The sequence below is a fragment of the Typopeltis vanoorti genome, chromosome 18 (assembly GCF_054136105.1).
Source record: "Typopeltis vanoorti isolate ZY-2024b chromosome 18, IOZ_Tvanoo_1.0, whole genome shotgun sequence".
NCBI lineage: Eukaryota > Metazoa > Arthropoda > Arachnida > Uropygi > Thelyphonidae > Typopeltis > Typopeltis vanoorti.
The window spans coordinates 18,028,569-18,041,368 of NC_143566.1; the positions used below are offsets into that span (position 1 = coordinate 18,028,569).

General features: G+C 33.7%; 1 protein-coding gene across 6 annotated transcripts in view; it reads right to left on the minus strand.

The window, feature by feature from the left end:
* The window catches only part of LOC150096516 (polyamine-transporting ATPase 13A3-like), a 751,182-nt gene that overhangs the window by 560,162 nt on the left and 178,220 nt on the right, over positions 1–12,800 (minus strand). For 5 of the 6 annotated variants that reach the window (XM_090407885.1, XM_090407886.1, XM_090407887.1 and 2 more), the window contains one exon: positions 234–348. In XM_090407885.1, coding sequence (XP_090264011.1) covers positions 234–348 — 115 coding nt within the window. Of the gene's footprint in view, positions 1–233; positions 349–8,018; positions 8,038–12,800 lie in introns of those variants that run through there. The other variant, XM_090407889.1, reaches the window with a different exon arrangement.

Consider the following 12,800-nt stretch of genomic DNA (forward strand, 5'->3'; position numbering starts at 1 on the left):
TGGAGGAGAAATAATCCTTAGCCCACCCATGGTACAAATGTGCTATAGGTTTACAAACCTTTTGTGGGTGGGAACCACATAAAAAATTTCCATTTAACATGGAAATTCACTTTGCATGTGTTTCTTTAAATGCATCCCCTGCACAAAATTGGATTTATCTGTACTGGTGATCCTTGATAATTTTACATATTACTTTATAACTATTATAAGAAAAAAATTTACAGAAAACTTACAGCTGATCCAGGTTTAACCAAATGTGCTTCTGAATAATTTAAATCCTTCAGCATCTCAGTGTCTGCAAAATCAGTCTTTGGACCATTGTCTATAAGGGATGTCATTGGCTCTAACCTTAAAATATAATTTCACTCATGAAAGTTTTATAATGCATTTAATTTACTGTAATATTAAATATCTGAATAGCAATAATTATATAAGTCATACTAAAAACATGTAATGTATTATTAATTGCAGTTCTCAAAAACCATGTCTCCTAATGAATTTCATTGGGAAAGAAAAAAAAGAAAAATTACAGCAGAGATAAGAAATATTCACAGCAGTTTGTGGTCCATCATCAGTTCCCATAGATCCGATGTCCATTGGTATCAGATGCTTTTCACTATTCTTTACCACTTCTCTCTGACCATTGCATGGTGACTCAAATCCTGCAAACTTGTTCCACAGAACTCCATTTCATCTACCCACTCTCACTGCCAGTCCTCTTCTGTTTATACCATCCACTGTACCAAGCATTAAGTTTATGTCCAAAGAGCTTTACTTTCCTTCAAATTATTTTCTGCATTAGATTCTCTTTGCAGTTTATTTTGATATACAGTTCTTCACTTCATTTGTTACCTTTTGCATCCATCCAAGTTATAATCTTTCTGTATCATATTCTTTTGAAAGCCAATATTCATCTCACAGTCTGTGATCATTACCCATGTCTTACAACCATGGCTGTGATAAAATATTAAATATGGATGCATATGTGCAAGAATACATATAGAAAAACTTTGCCTAATCACTAATCACTACAAAATCATTAAGTCCACAGATTCTCAACCTCTTGAAGTACATTTTTTTATCATATACAAAAGCCAAATCATAATTAAATATGAAGCTCAAATCAGACAAATTCTGCAATTTCATTAGCATAAGGAACAACAAGAACTCATTTAACTTACATCATAAAAAAATCCAAATCCAATGCATTTCTAGATTGCTGATGCACTGCCTGAAAAGTGAAAACTAGTTTAAGGACATAACTGAGATTTATACAGTGTTAGGAGTTGTACAGATGAGAAACAATGTCTTGAACAGAAATAAGTAGCAATTGTTTTGGCAGCTGGGAAAGTTTTTTTTTTTTTTTTTTTTTTTTTTTTTTTTTTTTTTTTTTGCCAGAAAAGACTACAAGTATAAATCAGCACAAAAAGTAATCTGATCTCAGTTAGAGATATGAATATTATCCAAATTAAGAAGTGAAATGAGATTGTTCTTAAAAAGAAAGAAAATAGCACTGTGTTTTGGTAACATGTTGTTCACTAGACTTCCCTAGAGAATAACTTGGAGATCAGTTTAGATCTCGAATTAGAATTTTATGGGCTTCTTTAAATCTGCACTCATACCAAGTTTTGGAGTGATTTAAGGAACAGGTGCTTTACCAGTCAATACTGTAAAAGGTATCCAGAGCATGACAGAAAGGCCAGATTAACAATATTTAGTACATCTAAGGTATTGTTTTTGTTCCTTTTCTGAATAGGAATCATGTTTCACCATCCAACTTCACCTATATATACAGCAAGTCACAGGTACATTGAATATGGTACACTCCAGGGTAGGCCAGGGGAAAAAGAAGATCTTTGAAGGAGTTGAGTAGGTTCTTTAATTTTGCAGGAAGTTATATTTTTGTAGGCAGAAAGAAAACTGGCTCATGATATATCAGAGCACAAGTTACTCTTAACTTCTGCTCCTGTATTTTATAATTTTCAGAAATGTTTACCTCAAAATCTCTGTCAAATGAAATCAGAGAAGTAGTTCCTAAGATGTTCAGAATTCCTATGTGATCTGTAAGCATTTTGAGTGCATCAAATTAATTCTTTTTTTCTGAGTTTAATTTTGGCCAATTGCAAGAACTTGTTTTGCCTAGAGCATGAAAATAGAAGGTGGCCATAAATTCCAATGATGGCAGAATGTCAAGCCTTGTTAGTGCAGTGCAATTGAACGCTGACAAAACCAACATCAATATGAAGTCCCAGTTGCAGACAAGACATGTCTGACACAAAACAAGGGGGTCACATGTATGATTTCTGTTGTTAATGGCTGCATGCTTGATGTTCAAATATAAATAAATCAGAACAAACTGATTACCAAATTGAACCAGCCTCTCATCTCTGCCATGCCTCCCTTGGGTAAAACAGCTCCTAAAATTGGAAAAGTGCACCAACAGCCTAAAGTAGGGTTTCATTACTATTAATAAGACTTTCAGATGAAAAATCAAATCGCTGAAAATCAAGCTCAAATTGATCGATGATTAGCACTTCAACATAAATTTTTTCAGTGCACTCCACTGAGAGTGCATTTACATGAGTCTTACAATGGGTCAGGTTCCAAAGGAGCAGAAGGAAGGGAAGACTGTACCACTTCATAAGGAAGGTGACAGAACTCAAACATCAAATTATAGGCCAATCTATGTGTCAGGTGTTGTGATAAAAGCATTGGAGAGGCTGATGAGAACCAGAATCAGATTAACAGTGGTATTATCTTTGATGGACAGCAGATTTGCTAAAGGGAGGTCATGTTTTAATAAACTGCTTACATATTACAATAAGGTGACAGCTGCACCAAACAAGAGAGATAGATACAAAGTAGTATACTTAGATTTTGCAAAGGCTATGATTAGATTACCACATAAGCTGATAGGGAAACTAGAGCAGATGGGATTTGATATTAGACTAATGAATTGGATTGGAAAGTCACTAGTGGTATGTCTCAGGGGTCTATTTTACAGACATTGCTGTTTAAGTTAATAATATTGAGAAAGATTTGAATGGGGATATTCAGTTATTTGCAGATGATGCAAAGTTGGAAAAACTATGAGGAGTAGAGCAGATGTTGAGACCTTACAAAAAAAAAAAAAACCTTGAACAGACTGAGCAAATGGGCAGTGAAGTGATTATACAGTTCAATGTTGCAAAATGTAAGGTTTTAATATTTGGAAAACAAAGATAGGATGTAGAATTTACTCTTAGTGGGATATATTTTTGGAGATGAGGAAATCAGGGGTGATCGTGGATAGGGATGTAAAATTTAGAGGAAACTGTCAAAATTATGAGGACAACAACGTATTCCAGCAATGATGCACTGGATGCTAACTTATAGAAGTAATTACGGACATTCTGGTTCCACTGTATAAGGCCTTGATTAGGATACATATGGACTACTATGCATAGATTTAGTCCTCTAGTTTCAAAAGGATGAAGAGATAACTGGAATGGGTCCAAAGGCAATTAACTAAGGTAATTTCTAGTCTCTGGAATGTTGAGTATGAATAAAGGTTGAGAAGATGCAAATTGATGAGTCTAGTGGATAGGCGGAAGAGGGGTGATATGATAAAGATGTATAAGTCGGTAAGGGATTGTTATAAGATTAATGATGAAGTGGTTGTTCATAAACTGGTGGAAGAACAAGAGGTCATCTCTGGAAATTGTGTAAAAAGGGTATGATCAAGGGAATGAGAAGCAGATTATTTGCATGGGGAGTTGTAAATGATTGGAATGCATTGCCTGAGAATGTTTTGTCTGCAGAGAATTTGAATGTATTTAAAAGTATGATGTATGACAAAGGGACCTCCTGCGATGAGTCTGACTCCATGGGAACATCAGATAATAATAACAAATTTTGCTGCATCAATGGTTTGACTCAATTAAGGCCAAAAATAAGAAGTTTAACAGTTATTCTAAATGATTACATAAAACTGATGATGTGCTAGAGGATGATATCATTAAGTTAGCTGGTGAATATAACTTCAATCCAAGAAAAATCTTTAGGTGGTGCCACCTCACAAATAAAAGAAAAAACAGAACAAACTTCTCCTGCCTCATAAAAGCAACTTGTGACACAGTGACATGCACAATGGATTTAATAGTCATGGTGAACAAGTTGAAAGGTATTCCCCAATTGTGTATACAAGCCTGGCCTGACTACCTTCACCAAGTAGGAAGGCCATCAATGAAAACGCCAACTAGGAAAAAACCACTAGCTGCCATGAAATCCAAAATATGAACATTGCAGGATAATCCTTGAGAGAGCAGATGAGGATAGCCAGCTTTAGATAAGATTTGAATGGCATGCAGAGAGTGTACTTTTTTAGAGTCCTGGCTATTTTTTCTGAGGTGTCCTGGATCTAAGGAACAATGATAGCATTATTATAGTCAACATGTTGAGAGAGATGCTAGGAGATGGAAGGAACAATTACTCTGTTGACCTTTTTGGCACTTTGTGACAGAAAAGTCTGGCTAATAAAGGAGAGTTGAGCAGTAACATCAGCTTTATAAATATTAAAAAAGAGATTAGAGGCTATATTAACAGGGATTTTGATAACACCATATTGTTGAGGGGGGGGGGGGTGATGGAAAAGTGTGTGTGTGTATCTACCTATGTGGGTGGGTTTTCTACAAACTAAAAAAGAAAGGGTGCCACTGGAAAGATGTGGAAAGTATCTAAGGCAGGCTATTATTCTTTTATTTTTCTATAGTAAACTAGATTCTGGGGTACTGTCTGTTGAAATGAAAAAGAATGTGCGTGCCATGTGGCCAAACAGAGAACACATCAATGTATCTTAACCAGATAGGTTTGAGAATAGCAATGTCAAGAGCATGTTTTTCAAAATGCTCCATAAAATAATTGACTATAGTGGAAAAGAGCCCATGGCTGTACCCTCAATCTGTTTATAAATATTATCTTCAAGTTAAGTAGCCAGAATGAATGGTAAAATTAAAAAAAGATGAATGATATCTAAGGAGAAAACATTTTTTAGTAAATTTAAAGTTTCAGAAAGAGGGATGTTGGTAAAAAGGGAGGTGACATTAAAGCTAATCATGTTATCATCTAAAACTAAATATTGGATTAAAGATTTGAAACGAAAGAATTTTTAATATAATGTTACTGTTCGACTAATTTAAAAGAGGAAGAGTCAGTAGCTCTCCCAAGGATCCTCTATCTCCTCTATCAGTTCCAGGTGTTTACAAAGTCAAAGTTCCTTGTTCCTGAAACTTATTTTATGATGGTCAAACTTGGAGATCTGCTAACATCAACCTGGAAAAACATAAAAAATGTGTGTGTTGCCATAAGCATGGTCAGTCAGGGCTTGCTGATCACGGTTGAAATCTAGCTGGTTCTTCTCCACGTTTCCCTTCCACAATTTTTCTTCATCTCTGTATGCATGTATAAATCTTACCAGAACACCAAGTAGAGAAATTCTTCGTAATTCTCATATTGAGTTTCATTTTCTTTTTTAATTTTGGTGGTCCAGTAGTAGTAGGACAGTGAAAGATCTTAAGATTAAGCAGAAAAATTTTATCAATAAATTATTAAATTTAATAATTATCAATTAATCAAGAAAAATATCCATTAAATAAATATCAATTAATAAAAATCAATCAATATTCAAAATAATAAAAATAAATTATAAATAGTAATGAAAATTTACTAATATTATTTAAGCAACTGCCATATTCCTTCTGGTGTATCTTGTATATGTACTATAAGAGGTCTACTCCAATTATCTGGAATTCTACCTTCTGACCAGTCCTTATATGCAGTGCAGTGGCTGTAAAAATGTTAACCATGACCTTCATATTTAAGCACTTTTGGTTGAATATCATTTACTCCAGATACCTTTCCACATATCAGGTTTCTAATGGGTTTTTTTATACCTCAAATAATGATATGTACTCCTCATTACATTCCTATGAGCATTTTCCGACCATGTTTCAGTTAGCATTAGCAGCATTTAATTTAATAGCACACAGTAATTTTTCAGGACATCTAGAATATCTTTATTGGCCATTTTCATGCAATTTTTATCATTTCCTATTCCTTTTACGTTACTCTTTCTTCAATATCCAAGCTTTTGTAATAGCCTCACATAACATCTAGCTACCTGCAAGATATTTATTATTATTATTATTATGTGACACCTCCAGGGAGTTCAAAGACTCATCGAGGGAGAGTGTGCTAACAGCATCGAACGATTGACCCCTTCCAACTACTAACCACGCTCAAACTTGCTTAACTTTTTGCTGAGCCATTAGCAGCAGAGGCTCTACCAATCGACCAACCTTTGCTGGCAATTTCATTATCAAAATCCTGATATGTGCCCTCAGAGGGGTGTATACAGGACATGACAAATACACAAACAGTTTACATCATTATTAACTTCCTATTAAATATTTTCCTCCAAATTAATCAGTTATCTGTCAGGACTCCAATATTGTTAGATCTTACATTTCAATTTTCCAAGGCACTCTTCTGGGTCTACTTACCATTCAGGCAAAAAAAAAAAAAAAAAACACTTGCTTTTCCTAACTCTTCCTCTCATATTCTGCTATGACAATACCACCTGAGATTAGCTCTATTGATACATTCCTGAATGCTAACAATGCAAGTTTCTTCCTAATATCCTCATTTTTAACATGTTTCTTTGATTGATGCTACCTGTTCACTCACCTAATCTTCCTCAACACTCTTATATCTATAGTTTCCAGTCTTCAGTCATGTGTTTTATTTCTTGTAGTTCATTGTCTTGTACATAACTAGTTTTGACTAATTTCTCTCTCTTCTTCCATATAAATTTATATTTATATGCAATATTTATAAATTCAGTTGATTTCCTAGCATACCAGCTTTGCAAATTCTGTTGTTTATTTTCATATATAATTCACCATCACTAAAAATTGTGCCTAAACAGCCAAAATGTTTTACATGTTTGATGGGCTATTCATTCATGGCAGTTAGCGTTTGCCATGTTTCTGTCTATTTTCACAGCCAGTCTTTTTACTGCTGCCGGTCTGATTGGCTAAGTGGTTAGCATACCGCTCTCCAGCCAAAAGGCTGTGGGTTTGAATCCTGCCATGGGCATGGATATTTGTGATTGCATGTGAAAATGTTGTTGGTGTAGGCTATAACTACACCTTAGCCTACACCAACAACAAATGTTGTTGGTGTAGGCTAAGGTGTAGTTCATTGTAGTTGGTGGATTGAGTGGTGAAGACAGTCATAGAGCAGGTGCCTTCCCTCAATGAGTCTTTGGATTCCCTGGAGGTGTCACATAATAATTTTCATACGAAATTTATGACAGCAGTTATTCAATTTATTCAGGGAATCTTGCAGACTTAAATTGGATTTATTTAGAAGTATAAGAACATCCGTATAAGAAAAAGAGCTGAAAATCTCTAATTCTGATATCAAGTTTAATTCTACTTTCCTTCTTATATATTCTTGCCCATCTTTAAATGACTTTTGTTTAGCAGATTTTACATATTACTTTGTTTTCTTACATTTTTCTCTGTATTCTCTCACAACATATACCGATTTATTTGTTATTAACTGTTAATTGATACACTTTCTTAGTTTCCATGAATGCCTCTTTAAACTTCCAAGTCCACCCACCATCATTCTGATTTTTCAATCCTTGACTTCAATCCTAGCAGACAATTTCAATCATGTTTCTCTAATTAAATCAATCAATATTTTCTTCAGAGTTAGTCATGTCACTGATTTGGTTTTTATTTTCAAATTCTTTCATTAATATTTGCATATTTGAGTCCATAGTTTATCTCTGAAATGATTTTTGACTGATTCTTCTTAAAACTTTCTTACAAATTTTTCTTTTCAGTTTCTGAACAATCATGAAGATATTGCTATCAACAGTAACATAGTCAATGAAAATTAATAATTAATAAATAGCACGTAAGTCCACAATAATAACTTTAATTAATAAATACGATACAGATATTTCATACTTAATAGTATATCTTCAGTGTTACAAATAGGAATGGAATACAAGTAACGAACATTCGGTGTCCCTGTTTTTATTACTCTTTCATTTCTGATTAATCACCCTGTAATTAAATGTTCTAAATAAGTGCAGAATTCAACTTATTCGTTTTACCTTGCTCTGTTAACTTTTGCAAGTCTCTCTCTCACACACACAGAGCAATGAATAAAGTATCATTTGCATAATACAGATTTATATTTCTTCCTCAAAGTTTTACTCTCCCTCTCTCTCTCTCTCTCCAGTTCTTCCATACTTTCAAAAATTACCTCACTTTAGAGATTTAACATAAAAGGAGAAATCACACAGCCCTGTTTAACATTTTTTTTTTTGTATTTGGAAAGTTTCTGACAGTTACTGACTTCTGTCAGCAGTTTGGTTCTAGTATATACACAATATCAGTCTTATTCATATATATTCCTTTCTTTATTAAAGTTTCTATTAATTTCTTATGGTGAACACTGTGAAATGCTTTATTATAAAACAAAGATAAACAACTTTCTGCATTAGCAAGTTCCTGTCTAGTACGATTCTGGAAGTTTTGAAGAAGCATGTATAATAGACATTTTTATAATGGCTCATGCACAGACAGAAAAATAAATGTTATTAAACTCCATTATATTTCATCCTATGTTACAAGGACATCATCAGGAAAAGAAGATGAAGTTTGGTTGACAACATTCAAAACATGAATCACAACACGAATCACACAGCATGTGCTTACTTGCTCATGTCTCAGTCACAGCTGAATTAAGAGCTGAATGCACTATTACATTCAAAGGGAAACAATGGATAACTTTCATAATTCAAATACAAGGTTACATAATTTATTCATCAATTGCAAAAAAAAAAGAGTTAATGGTGATTACTTTCCAAAACTTTGAGACTGGCATGCAATTAGAGCAGTTAAGATTCTGACATTGTCAAAGTTTTGCAAGTTTCAAGTAAGAGAATCAAATTTAAATCTACTTGAATGAAGAATCTTGGTTTCATTCCAATGAACTCTCTGTATCAATGGCATGATAAGCAAGTGCAGACACCTCAGATTCTAAGAATTTGATGTAATCCTGATGTTCTTGGATTCTAATTTTAGTAGAACAGCCCATCTGTCCAAAATAACAAAGTCAACATTAACAGGGTACTTGATTAATATTTTGATCTGTCCTTGACTCTTTACTATAGAGATTAAATCACAATGCTCCTGGCAAATATTCTTTGCTGGGAGCACTGTGATTTAATCTCTAGAATTTCATTATTCTCAGCCAGATGAGCTCATTAAAATGCAAATGCAGATTGATTCAGAAGTTTGAATTATAACTTCATCTCCTAGTCATTCAGCCCTTACCCTCTAATAGTTATAACAAGTGTGTTACAAATTGAACAGACCCATTCACACATAATGAATGGAATGTCTATCATATCATAAGGTTCTAATTTTGCTTTATCCTCATGACAGATATCTTACTTAGAAATTATGGTAAGTGTGAAAAAAAGGCATCGGTGCACATACAGATGAAGCAAACAAATTAAAGTTTGTAGTTGCCTAAAGCCTATACAAAACAAAACATCCTTCCTTGAATATACCCTTCTCAGAACTGCAAACTCTTCATTCTTTTTGCAACATTAATAGTGTCATCTCTAGGGGTGATAAGAGTAATACCACTATTCTGATGGATACCATAGAGTATATAATCATAAACTTAGCTTACTCAGGGTGAGAACAACCTATAGTGTAATCAGCAGAAACCAGAACTCAGAGCTAAATGAACAAATTAAATGAATCATTGAATTACATTCATGGGATGCTAACACTCCACATATCTGTGGTCTTCCCAAAGTTCATAAAGATGATCATTCATCCTAAACATCTTTCTATTCATTTGCTTTAAAATCTCACTGGCCACAATAATTCTTGCATTAATAACAGCACTGATTTCAAAAGTTAAAGATCTGTGTTTCGTAGTTTGCTTTGATGTGTAGTTTTCCTATTCGTACCACTTCAGGAAACTCTTCAATTCTTACAAGCTGATTTCCCTGAGGATACTGTTCCATGGAAATTTACTGCAACTGCATCTCCTTGAACTTTGATGTTATGTTGGTTTGAGCTCATCTTGAACCTATCAAACCATCCATGGCTTGCTCCAAATCTGGCATCAATCACTTCCTCATCTTTCTCAACCATCATGTCATTGAAAAGGCTTTGGGCTTCATTTTGAATAATGGCCTGGTTTAAGGGAACATGGTGACTATTTTGATCATTAAAAGTTTCTCCATATCAGAAACAAAGTTACCCCTTTCCCAAATTAAAGTAGTGTTCACCGGAGTAGCATTTTAACTTCAGCAAGAGGTTTTTGTTAATAGTAGCTCAAAGGAAGCCTAGTCTTGGCCTACCTCAGATTGCAATACACCTTCATCACTAAGTTTAATCATTTCAATCTTTGAATATAATGTAATAGCTTTACAAATTTTCTTTTCCATTTTATATGCCATTAAGTATAATCACAACAAAAATAGTAGAATAAAAGTTAAAACAGTTTAACTGATAGCACACTGACAATAGTGAGACAGCAACACTTTTTGTGTGGTAGCATCATGGCATTAAAGAACCCTAACTCCAAAGCAAGTGATATAACTTCAGGGTAAGTAGCAAATGATGAATGCCTGTAAGTGTGAGCTGCCGTAAGTTATAGCACTGTAAGTCAAGGTATGGCTGTAACCAAATGAAAAAAACTTTCGAAGGAACCAGTCATCAGTAACACTGTGTTTTAACATAAAGGCATGCATAAATTCACATGGAGAAAACACAAGAAATAAAAAAAAAAGAAAAGTTTTATTGATGACATGAATATCCTCAGGTTGGTTCAAGACATGAGTATACATGGTGAAACTAGAAGTGAGTTAGTTTTTAAGCAAGATAAAAATAAATATCGTATTAAAAAGAAAAATATGCAAGAAACTTTTAAAGAGAATTCAAGTCAAGCAGGTTTTAGAGATGAACTGTACACCAAATCATACAATTATAATTCAAGAAAAAAAAAAACAAGGACCAAACCTTGGAAACTTGGTGTAAAATATCGACTGATTCACCTATCACAAAGCAGTGTTCTTTGAAAGGATAGAAAAATCCAATCCCCCCCACACACACACACACACCTTGCTGGACACAAAGCTAATGGAGTAGTTGTGGCAAAGAAAAAAAGCATACTGGAAGTTCCTGGAAAGTAATTTGGCAACCCTAAGAGAGAATACAGAGAAAAATATAAGTTAAACTATGTGTAAAATTAGCTAAACAAAAGTCATGGGAAAACTCTTGTAAGAATACAGAAGATAAAAATCAAGAAAGTGCTGGAGGCTATTGATTAGAAATTGAGGAAAAAGGACTGAAAAGGAATCAGATATAAACACTGAAGATTAAGATACACTAATTTTCTGGAATAATTACTTCAAAATATTGCTAAATGAAACAAGAAGTGACAGAGCAGTGGTAGAAAATATACTCAAGTATCAATACTTGAGGTAGAAAAGGCAATCAAACACTTGAAACGAGGAAAGGCAGCTGCAGTACATAAGATTTGACCAAAAATGCTCAAATATGGAGATATAAAAGTATTAAAAGTGGAACTATATAATTCAGAAGGGCCTGGTCAGACGATTGGACTAAAGCTATAACAATACCAAAATCTACAAAAAATGAAAATAAAATGGAATATGAGAATCGTAGAGGAATTTCTCTAATAAGTGTTCCAGGATCAGATTTTCACCTTATGACACATAGTTAAGAATTCAAAAAAAAAAATAATAAGGATCTATATTTAAGTTTTTTGGTCTGGAACAGCTCTTTTCTTAGAATCGACGTATTACAAATATATGGTGTAAACCATACCAAGTGATACACAGTCTATATTTAAAATACAAGCCTTCATGATCATTCATTATAAATTTCCTACTAGTTAGCTCAAGGCATGTAAAGGATATTAACAGTACTGCATGAAAGGTTACATCATTACTAACCTCTTAGCAACAATTTTCCTCCAAATTAATCTCTTATTTGTCAGGATCCCAATATTGTCAGATCATATATTTCAGTGTTCCAAGACACTCTTATATCTTGGTCTGGGTCTTTTTCCTGCCGTACTGGCAAAAAAGCACTTGTTTTTGCTAACCTTTCTTCTCCCATTCTGTTTAAGTGACCATACAAACTTAGATTAGATCTGTTCACACATTACTGAATGCTAACAATTTAAAGTTTCATACGATTCTACCATTGATGCCATCTGTAGACTCCCATAACTTTTATCAGAACTCTCGTATCTTAGGAGTCGCTAGTCTTTGATCAACTGCTTTATTTCTAATCTAACTCTCGGATCCATAAGTTAGAACTGGTTTGAATGCTGTCATCTACACTGATATTTAAGTGTTTGGGCTAATTTTTCTCTTAAGCTTTTTAAATTCATTCAGTTCACTTCCTAGCATACCAGCTTTACTTATTCTATTATCTATGTCCAGATTTACTTTGCCATTTTCACTAAAAATTGTGCTTAAATAGCTGAAATGTTTAACTCGTTCTACTGCTTCTCCAATCAGGATGCCATTGATGTTTTCCATGTTCTTGACTATTTTCAAAGTCTGTCTTTTTATTGCTGATTTCCATATCAAATTTATTACAGCAGTTATTCAATTTAGTCAGGTAATCATGCAGACTTATATTGGATTTATTTAGTAAATCCAATATAAGTCTGCATAAAGTAAA